The sequence below is a fragment of the Erythrolamprus reginae genome, chromosome 3 (assembly GCF_031021105.1).
Source record: "Erythrolamprus reginae isolate rEryReg1 chromosome 3, rEryReg1.hap1, whole genome shotgun sequence".
NCBI classification, from domain to species: domain Eukaryota; kingdom Metazoa; phylum Chordata; class Lepidosauria; order Squamata; family Dipsadidae; genus Erythrolamprus; species Erythrolamprus reginae.
Window position 1 is genome coordinate 40,024,476 of NC_091952.1, and position 19,445 is coordinate 40,043,920.

The window sequence follows — 19,445 nt, forward strand, 5'->3', positions numbered from 1 at the left end:
ATAAAATTTTTGGGAATGATGGGCCTTTAATCCAACAAAGCTGGAGAGGCCAGATTGGTTTAGGGCAGGGGTAGGCAAAGTTGTCTATTCTATGACATGTGGACTTCAACTCCCAGAATTCCTGAGCTAGCATAATTGGCTCAGGAATTCTGGAAGTTGAAGTCCACAAGTCATAGAAGAGCCAACTTTGCCTACCCCTGGTTTAGGGCAATGTTTCTCAATCTTGGCCACTTTATGATATGTGGACTTCAACTCCCAGCTTTTCCCAGCTGGCCATACCCTTTTGGGGAATTCTGTGTGTTGAGAAATGTTGAAAAAACCTGGTTTAGAATAATCTTAAATATTCTGTTCCATTTTATTCCATTATTTTTACAAAAACTCTCAAGCTTCAACTGCACACTTTTGTTGTCTCTGATCCAATCTGTTGTAGATTTTAAAAAAGCTTTCAAAGCCTTCTGTCTCCAAAGAAAAAAAAGGACGTGTATAATTACCAAAACCAGAGATGTCTCAAATTCAAAGATCTGAAAAATTACAGCCTGACTAGAATACAAAAGACTGTTTTGAATATCTAAAGAATTTTCCTTCTTCCCCTCTCTCATTTTATTTATTCATTGGATTTTTAAGGTGCACAACTCAAAAGATGTTTTTTATCACTTATCAAACAGCTCATGCAAAATATGGTTGGGAGAAACTTCAATTATTACATTCTGCAGTGTTAATATAAATCTGGCCTTTAGAGTAGGGTATGCTGTCTCCATATATCTCTCCATATAAGTTTCAGGTAAATTATCAGATTCAGTGTGAATTCAACCATCTCCTTGATATCAGCCTTACTGGTTGTTCTTGTTCTTGTTAGTTGTGAAGTCATGTCCAACTGTTCTTTACCATCCCCCAGAGTCCATTCAAGCTCATGCTTCAGTGATTCCATCTAGCCACCTCATTCTCTGTCATTCCCTTCTTCTTTTGCCCTCAATTTTTCCCAGCATTAGGCTCTTCTCCAGTGAGTCCTTCCTTCTCATTTGATGGCCAAAATATTTGAGTTTCATCTTCAGGAACTAACCTTCTAAAGAACAATCAGGGTTGATCTCTAGGAGTGACTAGCTTGATCGCCTTGCAATCCAAGGGACTAGCAGGAGTCTTCTTCAGCACCATAATTCAAAGGCCTTGATTCTTAGGCACCAACACTCCGCAGTCTGCATTGGTTGCCGATCAATTTACGGTCACAATTCAAAGTGTTGGTTATGACCTATAAAGCCCTTCATGGCATCGGACCAGAATATCTCCGGGACCGCCTTCTGCCGCACAAATCCCAGCGACCGATTAGGTCCCACAGAGTTGGCCTTCTCCGGGTCCCGTCGACTAAACAATGTCGTTTGGCGGGTCCCAGGGGAAGAGCCTTCTCTGTGGCGGCCCAGACTCTCTGGAACCAGCTCCCCCCGGAGATTAGAACTGCCCCCACCCTCCTTGCCTTTCGTAAATTTTAAAACCCATCTCTGCCATCAGGCAAGGGGGAATTGAGACATCTCCCACGGGCCTATACAATTTATGTATGGTATGTTTGTGTGTATGTCTGCTTTAATAATGGGGTTTTTCTTTTAATGTTTTTAAATTATTAGATTTGTCATGAATTGTTTGAGTGTTGTTGTGAGCCACCCTGAGTCTACGGAGAGGGGCGGCATACAAATCTAATAAACAAACAAACAAACAAATAAATAGATAGATAGATATATAAATAGATAGATAATAGATAGATAGATAGATAGATAGATAGATAGATAGATAGATAGATAGATAAATCAGCCCTTTTATGGTCCAATTTTCACAGCCATACATTGCAACTGGGAAAATCATAACCTTGACAATACACACTTTTATTGGCAGGGTGATCTCTCTGTTTTTAGTATACTGTCTAGATTTGCCATAGCTTTCCTCCCCAGAAAATAACTACTGGCTGTTATACTGTAATAACAAGCAGTTTTGTCTCTTGGGTATCTGTTGTTATGGAAAGCCCATCCACAGAAATGACTCGTTTAACTTTAGTGTCTATACATTGCAAACATTATTTGGAATTGGTCGGTTAGGTGTTACTGTTTTGGGAGCAAAAATTGCTAGTACTTCTGAAGAGAGCCGTCGTTTTGCTGAACAATCATATATGACCTTAACTAATGCCTATAAATATGAAGGCTTGTAATTTAAACCTGAAATTCTGCTTTTGATTCATGGAACAGAAGCTGTTTTTGAGCTGCCTTTATTCAATTCCCACCAGAAAATGTATTTATCCTTTCTTACTGAATCATACTAAAACTCAGTAAGAATCAGTAAACACTGCCCATCCCAAGTCAATATCAAATAAGGAAAACCATATTGGATCAGGCCAATATAGTCCTATAACTGCCAGATGCTCATCTGTAAGAAACCAGGACAATATCATCATCATGATCATCGTTATCATCATGATCATGATCTTCATCATCATCATCGTCATCGTTATCATCATCATCATAACAACAACAACAACAACAACAACAACAGAGTTAGAAGGGATCTTGGAGTCTAGTCCACCCTGCCTAGGCAGGAAACCCTAAACCTCTCTTACAAATGGTTATCCAACATCTTCTTAAAAACTTTCACTGCTGGAGCATTTACAACTTCTGGAGGCAAGTTGTTCCACTGATTGATTGTTCTAACTACCAGAAAATTTCTCTTTAGTTCTAAGTTGCTTCTCTCCTTGTTTAGTTTCCACCCATTGCTTCTTGTTCTACCCTCAAGTGTTTTAGAGAATAATTCTCCATCATATATTCATATTCGCAACAAGATTACAAGATTACCAGCCATTATGACTAGTAGCCGCTGAAAGTCCAATACAGTCTTGTCTATACTGGCTGGCAGCAGCAGCACTCCTGTGTTTAGGAAGCTAATTTCAAATTGTAAAATTAAGCCTGGAATTCTGTCTCTAAGTTCCAGTGACTTTTCTCTTTATTAAGTGGAAGGGCTAATAGATCTGAGATGCAAATATCCAGATGATCAGAATGATCACAGGAATTAGAGCAGTTCACTTCTGGTAGCCTATCAAGGAGTCAGTTCTAGAAAGCATATATTAATATATGTTCATCAGCTAATTGTATAGTTCTAATGTAGTGGAATTTCAATGTTTGGTTCAATGTTTAGTTGATCCAGGTATCAACTGCATATGTGAAGCAACAAAACAAAACAAAAAAATTAAATATATTTGTTGATTTTTGACTAAGAATATGAGAAAAAGATGCATTCTTGGTTTCTCATTTCAATGAATGCCTCTTTTATGATGGTATTGGCCATCAGCAGTATATTTAGATAAGTGACCTAAAAACAACTTATAATGATGTTCGATGCATTAATGGTTGCTTTCCTTTTTGTTATTTTTAAAGAAAATGAAACATAAGGAGGAGGTTATATCATATGTGGTTTTATGTTTAGGGGAGCAACCTTTAGATACTAAAATGTGTGAAATGTGGAAAATAAATAATAAAAAGGTTTTGAAATGCTGAATTAGTGAATTACAGACACTATTTTAGTCTTTTAGAATGTCGGTAACATGAAAGTTCTCTATGCTTGAGAACTTAACTTCTCTAAGTTTGAAAAATTTTGTTCTGTTATTTCAGAAATGAACAATGCATGCCATGTCTGAATTCACTCTGAATTAAGGATTCAAGCATTCTTGTACTGTCAAAGTTCTATCATCCCCAGCCTGCAATACAAGGGAGGTTGCTGTCAAGGGATTTCAAACCATCTATACTCTGATAATAAACAGGCAGGTCCTGGCAAGTCAGTTTAGCAAATATTCACTCACTATTTCAATCATGCAATAATTAGCAGGAAAGTCATTAGAAGGAACAGCTACTTTCCTGGGCGTCAGATGTAAATTACGTTGTTTTTAGATATCTCTGCAAGCACCATCTTTTTCATCTTTTCAGTGTTTTCATCTTTTATGATTCCTGTAGTTTTTTAAAAAAAATCTTAAACTTTATTGAAATTCCTATTGAGAAAGAGCATTTAAAGAATCTGAGTAATATGAAAGAAATTACAAGAAGAATTATCTGAATCAGCTTATGAAATTAATATTGAAATAATTGACAGGGTTATTCATTCATTCATTCAACTTCTACGCCGCCCAATGCCGAAGGACTCAGGGTGGCTAAGATGAGACGATGTGAAATTATGTAGTCCTGATACCTTATAAGAATAGCAGATTCTATTATGTGCATAAAGAAAGAATACATGGCATTATCCATGCACAAGATGGAGATATCAACAGGTGTGCAAGAACCCCAATTTTTTTAAATTTTATTTTTCTTTGTCCAATATACAATACATATGAAAGAGAATAGACATTAAGTAATATATATAAAGATAGAAAGTAAGAAAGAAGAGAAGTAGAAGGAAAGGAGAGAAAATATATGATATATGAGATAAGGAAAGACAATTGGACAGGGGACGATAGGTACATCAGTGCACTTATGTACGCCCCTTACTGGCCTCTTAGGAACCTGGAGAGGTCAATCGTGGAGAGTCTTAGGGAAAAATGTTGGAGGCTGGGGGCTGACACCACTGAGTCCGGCAATGAGTTCCACGCTTCGACAACTCGATTGTTAAAGTCATATTTTTTACAGTCAAGTTTGGAGCGGTTAATATTAAGTTTGAATCTGTTGCGTGCTCTTGTGTTGTTGCTGTTGAAGCTGAAGTAGTCGTTGACCGGAAGGACGTTGCAGCATATGATCTTGTGGGCAATACTTAAATCGTGTTTTAGGCGCCACAGTTCTAAGCTTTCAAGATCCAGGATAGTTAGTCTATTTTCGTAAGGTATTCTGTTTCGAGTGGAGGAGTGAAGGGCTCTTCTGGTGAAATACCTTTGGACGTTTTCGAGAGTGTTGATGTCTGAGATGTGGTGTAGGTTCCAGACAGATGAGCTGTATTCGAGAATGCTTTAAAATGTACTAAAAAGAGAGAGGGGATTCATAAAAAAACCCCCCTGTTTTAATGCTACATAGTGAATACTAATGCCAATCTACTGATGTGAATTGTAATAAAAAAAACCAGATAGGAAAAGAAAGGAAATGGAGCATCTTGGATGATGAATTATGAACAGGAGCACTGCAGACTATAATGTTGTTGATGACCTCATATACAGCTCGGGGTGGGTTCGTCTTTTCTTTGCTGCCAGTTCACTCCATTACGTGTTGTGTAAAAACCAGCTCCTGTGCATGCGCAGAAGCAAAAACCAACTTCTTTGCATGCGCAGAAGCTAAAAACACTGCTGAGAGAGCCATTTCCAGTTAAGTTAAGCCAGTTTGGAGGTGTGACAGGCCTGGGTGACTGCCAGTTCTAGTGACCCAGGCTGCCATGCTACTACCGGTTCTATAGAACTGGTCCAGTTCTAGTGACCCAGGCTGCCATGCTACTACCGGTTCTATAGAACTGGTCCAAACCGGGAGGAACCCACCTCTGATACAGCTACTAAAAGCCAATAACTTCAGGCCAGGGAGAAGCAGCTTGTAACCTCTGGTTAAATGCAGCTCCCCATTCTGTTTTTGTGACCCCAGAACCTCCACCAATTGGACCACAAAATTTTATCCACATGATTTTCAAAATTTAGTTTCCTATCACCAGCTATACATTCTACAAGAAATTCCAAAATAAGCTTAACACAATTTAGAGCTTTAAAAAAAAATCTGAACCTTGATTTGTATCATCTGCCACCCACTGCACCCTCCTCCCACAACATATACAGCATTGTGCAAATACATCATTTCTGTTAACTTTATAAGGTTACACTCAGAAATAATTTTGCAGCTATTGCATCTTTCTCTTTCTGGTGGCTTTTGAATGTATAGGTGATAAGAAGAAATATTTTTTAAAAACCCAATATTATTATAGGTCAAAGAGAACACATTTGTGTCCCCCTCCATTAAAAACATCTGGAAGCATCCTAAGATATCCTGACCTCAGAGAAATTTTTTTTAAGTGATGAAAAGGAATGACAGAGGAATTTGAGAGAAGCTGGATGATGGGGGAAAAATATATCTGCCTGTCATAATTCAGATCTAAATTTAGCTGGCATGACAGCACCTAGGAGCAATGTACTTTTTCAAGTGAATAGAAAAAAAGGAAATAGACATCTCTAAAAATTCAGCATCTATTTAATGGCTCATAGGGATGTGAGCCTTTCAAAACAGTATGTGTTCCATGCATACCTAAGAGTTGGATTTTTCTGTCAGTGGTGTCAATTCCAACATAATATGCTTTATTTTCTGAAACATCACATCCCACGGAGCAAGCTACATCGCATAGCTTGCCTTGAAAAAGGATAGAGTACGTATATAACTTATACCTCATTTCTCATATTAAACAAATGATTTTAACTCAAAAAGAGTTAACTTAGAACTCAATAAAACAGGGACAGCTAACTTTTGGCTCAGAAACGAAAAAGGGCAACCCATTTATGGTCCACAGAAAGCCTACTATGCTACCATCAGTGAATGATGTACATTTGATGGGCCCCAAGAGATGCCTCCTCTCTGCCATGATAGTGCGCCTCTTACTACCTCATTCCAATCCAATTTCTACCCAACTCAACCCAATCCCACCCTTGACCACGAACTCAATCTCAAATGTAAACTAATCAATGCAAGAAGCATAATCAACAAATTATCTGAATTCCTCATCCTACTTGACACAAACATATTTGACTTAATATTTGTTTGTGAAACATGGCTGAACTCTTCATATCCGGACTCCATCATCACACAAAGTAACTACCTGGTCTTCCGGTTTGACCGCGACTCCCACAGAGGGGGTGGTGTAGCCATATTCTACAAAAGCTCACTCAACCTAAAAAACATTCAAGTTACACAAGATCTCATCCTCCCTGAAAGCCTAGTTTGCGACATTTCCCTCAACACTACACTCCGTTTCCTTCTGTGCTACAGAGCTCCAAACTACGACATTACCCATGCAACTAAACTAACCTCCCTCCTAACTTGGGCAACCTCCTGCCCCCATCCCATTATCTTCCTTGGTGACCTCAACCTACCACACATCTACCTGATGAGACATTCTGTGACCTTCTGTAGGAAATGGCGACGCTGAACCTGAGGGAGGGGCCAAACACATCCTCAGTCATGAATTCCTTTGCACCCACAAGAGATCTAGGTCCAGCCCACCTTCATTTCCTTCTACTCTTATCTCCTGCTAATTTTCTTTGACTGCTAGTAGTTCAAATTCTTGTAGAGAGCTTAAGTTTATAATAAATCTTTATACCTATTTGAACTGTCTGGATCTCCTAATTTTCATAGCATTTGTCATTCTCTCCCTCTAAAAGTTAATTCTGTCATTGTTAACGTTCAGGAAGTCCTTCAAGATCTGGTTATATCACCAGGCCTGGGAATCCCAGGGAACCAATGATATTTTAAAGTGGCTCCTCTATAGTGCTATGTTTACTCTCTCAATTCGTAGTTTTCATACAGTATTCTAATTTTTTAAATAATATTTTAATTTTTAATAATGATTACCCATATTTTATTGGTTTTATAATGACTGTTATACTGTTGTTTCATTTGATGGTTGTACACCAGTCAGAGTCGCATCTGGCAAAATAGGTGAACATATCAATTTGACAAATACATAAATAAACAAGAGCAGAGTCTCCAAACAGAATACATTCTAATTCAGTATGATGTTGGTAATATGAATGAAAAATAAGGGGAAAAAATAGCATTCTGGTTTCATTTTCGCTAGGAGATTGGCTTTCAAGAAATGCCAACTGCTGATTTGTTTTGAGACATAGCAAGATCTCTGGATAAACAATGGGACCCGAAGAGTAAATTGTGACATTGAGATTATTATGGAAAGGCTGAGTCTCATACTTTCCAGTGTGTCTCCAATCCTTTGGGGAAAAGGCTGACATCTGGGAAGATAAATATTTTAGACTGCCTATTCATAATATTTCCTTCCATTCACGCCCCCGCAGAGAAACATGCCTTCCATCTTTGCTTTAATCCCACAGTGATGATTGCTGACTGAATAGTCTAACTAAATAGATTTTATCAAGTAGGAAAACATACCAATTTATATTCTGAATCTGCCCCAGAATATATATATGTTTCTATTTGTTGTTAAAGTGTGTACTAGAGAGCATGCCCCGAGCCCCTTAAAAGTCTGAATTCTTTAGCAGTTATTGCATCAGATTAGAGCCGAAGATATATTTATTTATTGGATTTGTATGCTGCCCCTCTCCGTAGACTCGTAGATATACTCTTTAGTTCTACTCAATAGTGAAACATGATACCAGGGCCACCAAAGTGTGTATGCATAGTTTCCTATTATTATTATTATTATTGTTTTTTGTTAATCATTGCACAGTTAGCCAGATGTTCAGACTGATTAGGTATTTTGTCTAGCTATCCAATCCATACCAAGAACCTGGGATAGGCAAATCTGGATGTTTGACAGTGTTACAGATATGGTCGCAGGATGGAAGCTATTCCAAGTAAAGCTGCCTTCTGCAATTGACTGATGGCAAATTTGTCAATGCCCATGGTTTTCAAGTGGCGCTCCAGTTGTTTTGGGATTGCACCCAGGGCACCTATTACTATTGGCACTCCCCTTGTTTGCCTTTGGCATAGTCGTTCTATTTCTGTTTGTAGGGCTTTGTATTTTGTTAGCTTCTCCAGTTCTTTCTCTTCTATTCTGCTGTCTCCAGGCACTGCCTCATCCACTATCCACCATCCACTCATCAAATTTGCAGATGACATCAAACTGCCAGGAATAGCAAACTCTCCAGAAGATAGGCTCAAGATACAGAAGGATCCTGACAGACATGAATATTGGGTGCTATCAAACAAAATGAAATTCAAGTGTGAAAAAAATTAAGGTTCTACATTTAGGCAATAAAAACAAAATGCACAGGTACAGAATATGTGGTATCTCATTCAACAATAGTAACTGTGAGAGGGATTTTGGAGTCCTAGTGGACAACCATTTAAATATGAGCCAGCAGTGTGCAGCAGCTGCCAAAAAACCCAATACAGTTCTAGGCTGCATTAATGGAGGGATAGAATCAAGATCACATGAAGTGTTAATACCATCATATAATGCCTTGGTAAGGCCACACTTGGAATACTGTATTCAGTTTTGGCCACCAGAATGTAAAAAAGATGTTGAGATTTTAGAAAGAGTACAGAGAAGCGCAACAAAGAAGATTAGTGGACTCGAGGCTAAAACCAATGAGGAACATTTGCAGGAACTATGTACTGTATATCTAGTTTAATGAAAAGAAGGGCTGGGGAGACATGATAGCAGTATTCCAATATCTCAGCAGTTAACACATAGAAGAGGGAGTCAGGCCTTTCTTCAAAGCACCTTAGGGTAGAACAAGAAATAATAGGTGCAAACTAAACAAGGAGAGAAGCAACTTAGAACTAAGGAGAAATTTCCTGACAGTTAGAACAATTGATCAGTGGAATGGCTTGCCTCCAGAAGTTGTGAATGCTCCAACACTGTTTTTAAGAAGATGTTGGATACCCATTTGTCTGAAGTAGTGTAGGGTCTCCTGCCTGAATAGGGGGTTGGACTAGAAGATCCCCAAGGTCCCTTCCAACTCTGTCGTTGTTGTTGTTATTGTTGTTGTTGTTGTTATTATTATTATTACTACTACTACTACTACTACTACAAGATCCCTCTTGCAGTCACTGCTATTGAGTGTGGTTTCATCCAGTTTATATGTATTTCTTTGGTTTTTCTTACCTTGGTGTAGGATTTTACTTTTCTTTGCATTGAATTTCATTTTATTAGATTGGGCCCAGTTTTCAAGTCTGTCAAGATCCATGTCAAGAATGTCAAAAATGACTCAGTAACCCCAGAGGAGGAGTCTAGGGAGCTACCTACCCCTCAACCAACACCAACTGAAAACCAGCCCTGTAGAAAGGAAGATAAGCATCATAAAATGGTGCACCCAATCCATGAACATACAAGGGCAATATGAACAAAGGCCCCATCCAACTACCCATTCCAGGCAGCGATTAACTCCTCAGCTGAACTGCCCATTAGATCCTCAGGAAATATCCCAAGTTCTCATTGAAATCCCCCTGAGTCTTCATTAATATGCACCACATTTTTTTACCTGACTTAATTTTTAATTAAAATTTTTAATCAAAAATAAATATATAAGAAGATGGCATCCTGCAGAGCAAAGCATCAGCTTCTAGAATCATTTTTATTTATAAGAATCTCTAGGGCTCACTTGTGTTTTATAAGCATCCAGTTAATCAATATTTTCTTTTAGAAATGTGTCCATTTGATCAGTAATTAGATCTCTGTCTTTTGGGCAATTTGTTGGTAAATATATGTTTTGTAGTTATCCACAGACACCGTGGTAATTCATTTATAAGATGGTTCTATGCCGTGGTAACTGCTTTCTGAGATTATTTACAGTATACATTCTCATTATCCTATGCTGAGTGAGAAGATAAACTCCAAGGAAGAAACAATTATATCTTCTTTGATCCCATAGAGGAAGCACGGGAGATAAATGAAATCAATACCACAAAGATTCATGTGTTACTAATTCAATGCACAAATCGCAAAATAAACTAATTGCATTTCTTAATCCTGCTCTCTTTCTGATTATCTCTCTGTAGCATACAAAAAAAATAAATACATCTATTGGAACACGTAATGAAAGTATTGTTCATTTTCTTTGGAAAAATGTTCCAAATTACCTTTAAACACTAAAAAGTATTTCTGCAAACCTCAGCTCAAAAGACCATTTAACTGCATGGGAAGTTATTCCCTTTTTCTTGTGCCTGAACAGACAGTTTACCTATAAAAAACAAAGCAGGAAAAATAAAACCCTACACAACACAAGGGTCAGGAAGAGACCCTCTATTGTGGACTGATGTAGGTGTTATGTTTGTTTGCCTCCTGTCTTGGTTATGGAATCCTTCCAGGGTCCCTGATGGTATAGGACAATGATGGTTCACCATTTTGGCACCGAGTACTGAAACTGGAGGATGTGCTGAAGCACCAGAATTTGGAAGAGCGCAGCAGGCCGGTGCGCATATGCATTGCAGCTAGCTGTTCTTCCAGGTTTTGTCATGTGCATGGGCACTGGCCAGCTGGCATGCACGCAAAGGAACCCAGAAGAGCAGCTGATGATGACATGCATGCCCACAGAGAGGGCTCTGCATGCCATCTCTGGTACGCGTGCCATAGATTTGGCAGGGGGTAAATACACTGCTCAAAAAAATAAAGGGAACACTTAAACAACACAATATAACTCCAAGTAAACCAAACTTCTGTGAAAACAAACTGTCCACTTAGGAAGCAACACTGATTGACAATTTCACATGCTGTTGTGCACATTCAACTTTGTACAGAACAAAGTACAGTGGTACCTCTACTTAAGAACTTAATTTGTTCCATGACCAGGTTCTTAGGTAGAAGCAATTTTTCCCATAGGAATCAATGTAAAAGCAAATAATGTGTGCAAACCCAATAGGAAAGAAATAAAAGCTTGGAATTTGGGAGGGAGAAAGAGGAAGGAGGAGGATAGTTGCTGCCAAGAGTGAAGGGAGCATTTCTTTTCTCTGGGCGATGGCAGAGGTTTATACTCTCTCCAAGCGCCCAAAGAAAGGAAAATGCTTTGTTTGCTATAGACTGCCAAAGCCTCCTTAAGCGCCATTGAAAGGCTCCTCTGGCAGCCCAGAAAAGCCCGAGATGGCCGGGATTAAATGGGGAATGGAAGGAAACTAGCTGGGCTTTCGCACCACTCTCAAATTTTCTGGGAAATTTTTCCAGGCTCAGGTTCTTAAGTAGAAAATGGTTCTTAAGAAGAGGCAAAAAAATCTTGAACACCCGGTTCTTATCTAGAAAAGTTCTTAAGTAGAGGCGTTCTTAAGTAGAGGTACCACTGTATTCAATCAGAATATTTCATTCATTCAGATCTAGGATGTGTTCTTTGAGTGTTCCCTTTATTTTTTTGAGCAGTATATATTGCTGCTAATCCTACAAATTAGAAGGTCCATATTTTACTCCAATTCACAGTGATCTTATCAAGTTAATGTTATTCAGTCTTATAGCCTTTCCTTGGAAATGCAAGAATAAAAAGCAAAGAATTACATTTCCTTAAAGAATTTTGAGCAATATTTTGTATGAATGCTAAATTATCGTAAGCATCATAACAATGATTTGTACCATTTATCCCACTGTATACTGCCATGTCTTCAAGAGGTTAAAAGAAGCACAATTTGATGTTGGCAAAACAACTTGAAAATGACTAGTGCCATTACATTCTTTTTGTATCTGTTTCTAGGGTTGTCCACAGAAAATTTGGCTGAAGAGAATTAATATACCATAAAGTACTTTGTACAAGCAACATACTACTGTAATTTATCACTCAAAGAACAATTAAAGTATAATATTTCTGTTCTGCAATCTTACACAGTCAGCATTCTGTTTTACAGCATCTTAGCAGCTTGGGTTTTCTTGAGGTTTGCCTTAGCAATAAATTATTCAGCATTTTAATTATTAATTGGTTAATGTTTGTTACAAATTCAGAAGATAAAAAGGGCTCAGTGAGTCCAAAAATGCAGTTGGCTTCCTTGCGGAAACAGGAAGAAATATGTTTTTTTTGCATTGTGGTCATTCACACACATACAGATTTTAGCTGAAAGGAAGCCACCATTATTAAAATGGTGTCAAAAATCCTGAAAACTTAGCATCTAATGTTACAAAAATAACAGTGCATTCAAAAGCCATATGAAAAACCATCCAGAAACCATCCACTTTGATCTCTGTCTACCACTACCTACTTTAATTTCCTTTATCATAGTGGCTTTCCATGTTCTGAAGCATTAATCAAACTAAATATAACAGCACAACTGAATCGATCCTTCTTTGCAATAACCAAAGTATTCAAGGGACTTACTCTCAGGTGGCTGTGCATTAGATTGTAACCATGGCCTGCAATTAACCTATTTTCAGTGTATATCATATAAAGACTGTATATTAGGGTACAATTGTGATTGGAGTACACAATGATGGTTATTTAAATTAACTGTTTCCAGATATCTGGAGATATCGCTTGTCGAGTGTTGACGGTGCTGACTTCCTTATGACATTCCCGTGTCATATTAATACCCAGATTGCTGTGGGGGGCTGCCTACCTTGACTGCAATTTCATTTAATTATTATAATATAAAAAATAACATTTCTGTAGGCAGAAGGCAATCCTCCTGGGAAGGTTTAGTGAAATAATAATAATAATAATAATAATAATAATAATAATAATAATAATAATAATAATTTATTAGATTTGTATGCCGCCCCTCTCCGCAGACTCGGAACGGCATAATATAATATAATATAATATAATATAATATAATATAATATAATATAATATAATATAATATAATATAATATAATATAATATAATATAATATAATATAATATAATATAATATAATATAATATAATATAATATAATATAATATAATATAATATAATATAATATAATATAATATAATATAATATAATATAATATAATATAATACAATACAATACAATACAATACAATACAATACAATACAATACAATACAATACAATACAATATAATATAATATAATGTTTTATTTATTTTTATTTATTCATTTGTCCAATACACAATACATATGGAAGAGAATAGACATGAAGTAATATATATAAAGATAATATGTAAAAATAGAGGAGAAGATATATGAAAGGAAGAAAATATATATGATATATGAGATAAAGAAAAGACAATTGGACAGGGGATGAAAGGCACACTAGTGCACTTATGTATGCCCCTTACTGACCTCTTAGGAACATGGAGAGGTCAATCATGGATAGTCTAAGGGAGAAATGTTGGGGGTTAGGGGCTGACACTTTTGAGTCCGGTAATGAGTTCCACGCTTCGACAACTCGATTGTTAAAGTCATATTTTTTACAGTCAAGTTTGGAGCAGTTAATATTAAGTTTGAATCTGTTGCGTACTCTTGTGTTGTTGCGGTTGAAGTTGAAGTAGTCATTGACCAGTAGGACGTTGCAGCATATGATCTTGTGGGCAATACTTAAATCGTGTTTTAGGCGCTGTAGTTCTAAGCTTCCTAGACCCAGGATTGTTAGTCTATTTTCGTAGGGTATTCTGTTTCGAGTGGAGGAGTGAAGGGCTCTTCTGGTGAAATATCTTTGGACGTTTTCAAGGGTGTTGATGTCAGAGATGTGGTATGGGTTCCAGACAGATGAGCTCTATTCAAGGATGGGTCTGGCAAACGTTTTGTAGTTTTGTATAATTATTATGGAGGGACACCAAGAGCTTGCTCCAGGAGGTTATCTCCCTGTTCCAGGGGATGATTTGGACAGAGTCTTCAGAGAATTTTGGAAATGTATTTGAATATATGGGTGGTGGGTGCTGCATTATTATGGTCTTTGGAGGTAAAGGATTCCTGGGGCTGTGGATCCTTTGGTCACATTTTTAGCTGCTTCCATGGTGTGGAAATAAGTGTCGATTCTCATGTGTTTTGTGCCTTGTTAGATTTCAAGTTAGGTTACAGTAATGTTGTAGGGTCTGATCTGGGTTCTTTTCTTGTCCTTAGATGTATTTTGGAGTGTCGGGTGAGCCAGAAGTAGTTGCCATCTTGGCTTCTACAGTACTTGTTGTTGTTATGCCAAAAGCACTGAAATATAAAACCTCTCTGATATACTTTTTCACCATTTTCCCTTTTAAGAACATTGGTCTATGAGAAGCATCTATTTTCAGTGAAACAGATGGCACAGGGTTATTACTGGGACGAAAAGCCAAATGTGTCATTGTGAGAAACCTACAATCTGGCCACTGAAAACTTAGAAAAGAATTGTCTTCTATAAGAGAACTATGAAATAGTATGTAAAATGAGAAAAAACAGAGAGTATCGTATGGAATGCTCTATTTACTTATTTAGCCAAAACAAAACAAAATTCAATGGACTTTATTCTGAATAAATATTTTCCCAACAGAGCATGAGTTTTACAGGCAAAGTTTTTCATGAGAAGGCTGAGAAAAACCTGTCCTATATGTTTAGAAAAGGGAATTTCAACATGATAGTCAACCTCATGCTTCCTTCCTATCTCCCCTCTATTTACTGATCCCATGTTATTTACACAGAAATACTAGGAACTGGTGATAGAAAATCATTAACATTAGAACAAGATGGCCTAAAGACTGTGCTTTTCCTTCTCCCCCCTCCCTCCCTGGTTGAGGAATTCTGGGAGTTGAAATCCACAAGTCTTAAAAGTTGCCAAGGTTGGAAACCCGTTCTAGACCATAACTCTGATTGGCAGAGACAATGTTGAGTCAGATAATATTTACTGACCCCTCGCATCCTGGACACAAACTGTTTCAACTCCTACCCACAAAACGTTGCTACAGAGCACTGCATACCAAGACAACTAGACACCAGAACAGTTTTTTCCCGAACGCCATCACTCTACTAAACAAATAATTCCCTCAAAACTGTCAGACCTTTTACTAAATCTGCACTTCTATTTCTACTAGTTTTTTTCTCATCATTCCTATCATCCTTTTCCTCCCACTTAGGACTGTATGACTGTAACTTGTTGCTTGTAACCTAAGATTTTTATTAATATTGATTGTTTCTTCATTGCTTATTTGACCCCTATGACTTAAACTTAATATTAACCGCTCCAAACTTGACTGTAAAAAATAGGACTTCAGTAACCGAGTTGTCGAAGCGTGGAACTCATTACCGGACTCCATAGTGTCATCCCCAAATCCCCAACACTTTACCCTTAGATTATCTACAGTTGACCTATCCAGATTCCTAAGAGGTCAGTAAGGGACGAGTACAAGTGCACTAGAGTGCCTTCCGTCCCCTGTCCTATTGCTCTCCTATATCTCCTATACCTTTCTTCTATTCCTATATCTCTTCTTCTATTCTTTCATTGATATGTTCTATTACTATATCTTCTTTTCTATTATTTCATAGATATATTTTACTATGAGTATCTCCTCTATAACCTTCATCATGTATTTTACTATGTGTATTTATTTATTTATTATTTATTTATTATTTAGATTTGTATGCCGCCCCTCTCCGCAGACTCGGGGCAGCTCACAACAAAGTGAAACAATTTACAACAAATCTAAATTACAGTTTAAAAATATTTAAAAAACCCCATTTTCTAAACAAACATACATACAGACATACCATTCATAAATTGTATATGCCCGGGGGAGATGTCTCAGTTCCCCCATGCCTGATGACAAAGGTGGGTCTTATGGAGCTTACGAAAGGCAAGGAGAGTAGGGGCAGTTCTAATCTCCGGGGGGAGTTGGTTCCAGAGGGTTGGGGCCGCCACAGAGAAGGCTCTTCCCCTGGGGCCCGCCAAACGACATTTTTTAGTTGACGGAACCGGGAGAAGGCCCACTCTGTGGGACCTAATCGGTTGCTGGGATTCATGCGGCAGCAGGCAGTCTCGGAGGTATTCTGGTCCAGTGCCAGGAAGGGCTTTAAAGGTCATAACCAACACTTTGAATTGTGACTGGAAATTGATCGGCAACCAATGCAGACTGCGGAGTGTTGGTGAAACATGGGCATACCTAGGTAAGCCCATGACTGCTCTCGTAGCTGCATTCTGCACGATCTGAAGTTTCCGAACACTTTTCAAAGGTAGCCCCATGTAGAGAGCATTACAGTAGTCAAACCTCGAGGTGATGAGGGCATGAGTGACTGTGAGCAGTGAGTCCCGGTCCAAATAGGGCCGCAACTGGTGCACCAGGCGAACCTGGGCAAACGCCCCCCTCGCCACAGCTGAAAGATGGTTCTCTTATGTGAACTGTGGATCGAGGAGGACGCCCAAGTTGCGGACCCTCTCCGAGGGGGTCAATAATTCCCCCCCCCAGGGTAATGGAAGGACAGATGGAATTGTCCTTGGGAGGCAAAACCCACAGCCACTCCGTCTTATCCGGGTTGAGTTTGAGTCTGTTGACACCAATCCAGGCCCCAACAGCCTCCAGGCACCGGCACATCACTTCCACTGCTTCGTTGACTGGACATGGGGTGGAGATGTAAAGCTGGGTATCATCAGCGTACTGATATATATATATAGATATATAGATATATACCCACTAAAACCCTCATTGTGTATTGGACAAAATATTCCCCTGTTGATGCAGCTTAGGATTTTATTGGCTTTTTTGGCTGCTGCTGCACATTGTTGGCTCGTGTTTAGTTGATTATCCACCAAGACTCCGAGATCTCTTTCGCCATCGCTACTGCTGAGAGGGGTTCCTCCCAGCGTACTGATATATATATATAGATATATAGATATATACCCACTAAAACCCTCATTGTGTATTGGACAAAATAAATAAATAAATAATAAACAATCATTAAGGTTGTACCACATGATTCTTGACAAATGTATATTTTTCTTTTATGTATGTTGAGAGCATATGCACCAAGACAAATTCCTTGTGTGTCCAATCACACTTGGCCAATAAAATTCTATTCTATTCTATTCTAAACATAGCAACAGGGTTTCCCATGGCCCATTCAGACTTACCATATTATGTAGTAGCATAGTGTAATAATTGCAAGATATATTGTCTGAATTGCACCTCCATAAGACCAACGTTTAAAATTATATATTGCAGATTTTTATAGATTTAAACAGAATAGTACCTAAGCTTACTATATTTTGAAAGACCTCAAATAATGCTGGTGTCTACAATCTTGAAATGAGGATAAGTCAGCAACCTTATTTGACAGTTTCCATTTCGCTTCTTTATTCAAATGTTTTCCTCAAGCTCTTATTAATCATCTCATACAAATATTTTTCCTTTTTATGTGTCTTTCTGCAGCAATTTAGAGACGGAGAAGTTGTGTGGTAAGTACTCAGTAATTACTCTTGCTGTGGAATATAATACTTCCTAATTTGCCTTGATATATGGGTGGGGTTTTTTGCCCACTTCTTAGATGTGAACTATTTTTCTTCCCAGAATAACACACTGGACAAAAGCTTGTTCTTTCTTCCAGTGTGGTGCTCTAGGCATGTGCTTAGACCATTTCTGCCAAGATTCCGGAAGTTATTCTAAAACAGGGCTATCAAATTTGCAGCCCACAAACTCCCACCCACACCCGGTTTAGTGAACTGTGGAAATGTGATATGTCACATGAGCCACTATGATGATGCAAGTTTGACACCCCTTTTCTAGACATTCATAAAGTGCCATATTTTTTTTTTTATTGTTAGAGTTGGAAGGGACCATGCGGGTCATCAAGTCCAACCCCCTGCCTAAGCAGGAACCCTATAGCATCCTAGCCAAATGGCAGTCCAATTTCCTCTTAAAAATGTCCAGAGTATTGGAGTTCACAACGTCCGCTGGTAGGTTGTTTCACTGGTTGATCGTTCTGACCGTCAGGAAGTTCTTCCTTATTTCCAGGTTGAATCTCTCCTTGGTCAGCTTCCAGCCGTTGTTCCTCATCCGGCCCTTCGGTGCCCTGGAGAATAAAGTGATCCCCTCCTCTCTGTGGCAATCCCTCATATACCTGTAGACTGCTATCATGTCCGCTCTGGCCCTCCTTTTCTCTAGGTTATCCATGCCCAGTTCCCACAGTCTCTCTTCGTAAGTCTTGGTTTCTAGACCCCTGATCATTTTGGTTGCTATTTTCTGCACCTTCTCCAGAGTTTCAATGTCTTTTTTGAAGTGTGGTGATCAGAACTGAACACAGTACTCCAGGTGTGGCGTAGTAGAGTGGTATTAAGACTTCCCTGGTCTTGGAGTGTATTCCCCTGTTGATGCAGCTTAGGATTTTATTGGCTTTTTTGGCTGCTGCTGCACATTGTTGGCTCATGTTTAGTTGATTATCCACCAAGACTCCGAGATCTCTTTCGCCATCGCTACTGCTGAGAGGGGTTCCTCCCAGGCTGTATGTGTGTCCAGGTTTTTTTTTTACCTACGTGAAGGACTTTGCTCTTGTTGATATTTATGATCCTGCTCTGTATTATTCTCTAATGCCACAGAAATTGATTGTGGTCATGAAACACAGAGTATAGAATAAATGAGCAGGAGTGGGCAATTGATTTCCCCAAGGGGCCAGATAAAAACTGGGACTTTTATGGAGGGCTGCTTCCCTACTCCTTGCCAATACAATGCCAACACTGTGGGACAGGTGAAGAATGGGGCCTTTAGGCCATGAAATACCCAGGGATGAAACACAGGTAGTCCTTGACTTACAACAGTTCATTTAGTGACCACCAAGTTACAAAAAATGAGTTATGACTATTTTTCACACCTATTATTGTCCCAGCATCTCCATGTTTCACATGATCAAAATCCAGATGCTTGGCAACTGGTTCATATTTATGAGGGTTGCAGTGTGTTGGGATCA

At 38.5% G+C, this 19,445-nt stretch overlaps 1 protein-coding gene across 1 annotated transcript in view; it reads left to right on the forward strand.

Moving 5' to 3' along the window:
- The window catches only part of NECAB3 (N-terminal EF-hand calcium binding protein 3), a 105,473-nt gene that overhangs the window by 44,318 nt on the left and 41,710 nt on the right, over positions 1-19,445 (forward strand). The window contains exon 4 of the mRNA XM_070748828.1: positions 17,915-17,940. Within this exon, the coding sequence (XP_070604929.1) occupies positions 17,915-17,940 (26 nt within the window). The remainder of the gene's footprint in view (positions 1-17,914; positions 17,941-19,445) is intronic.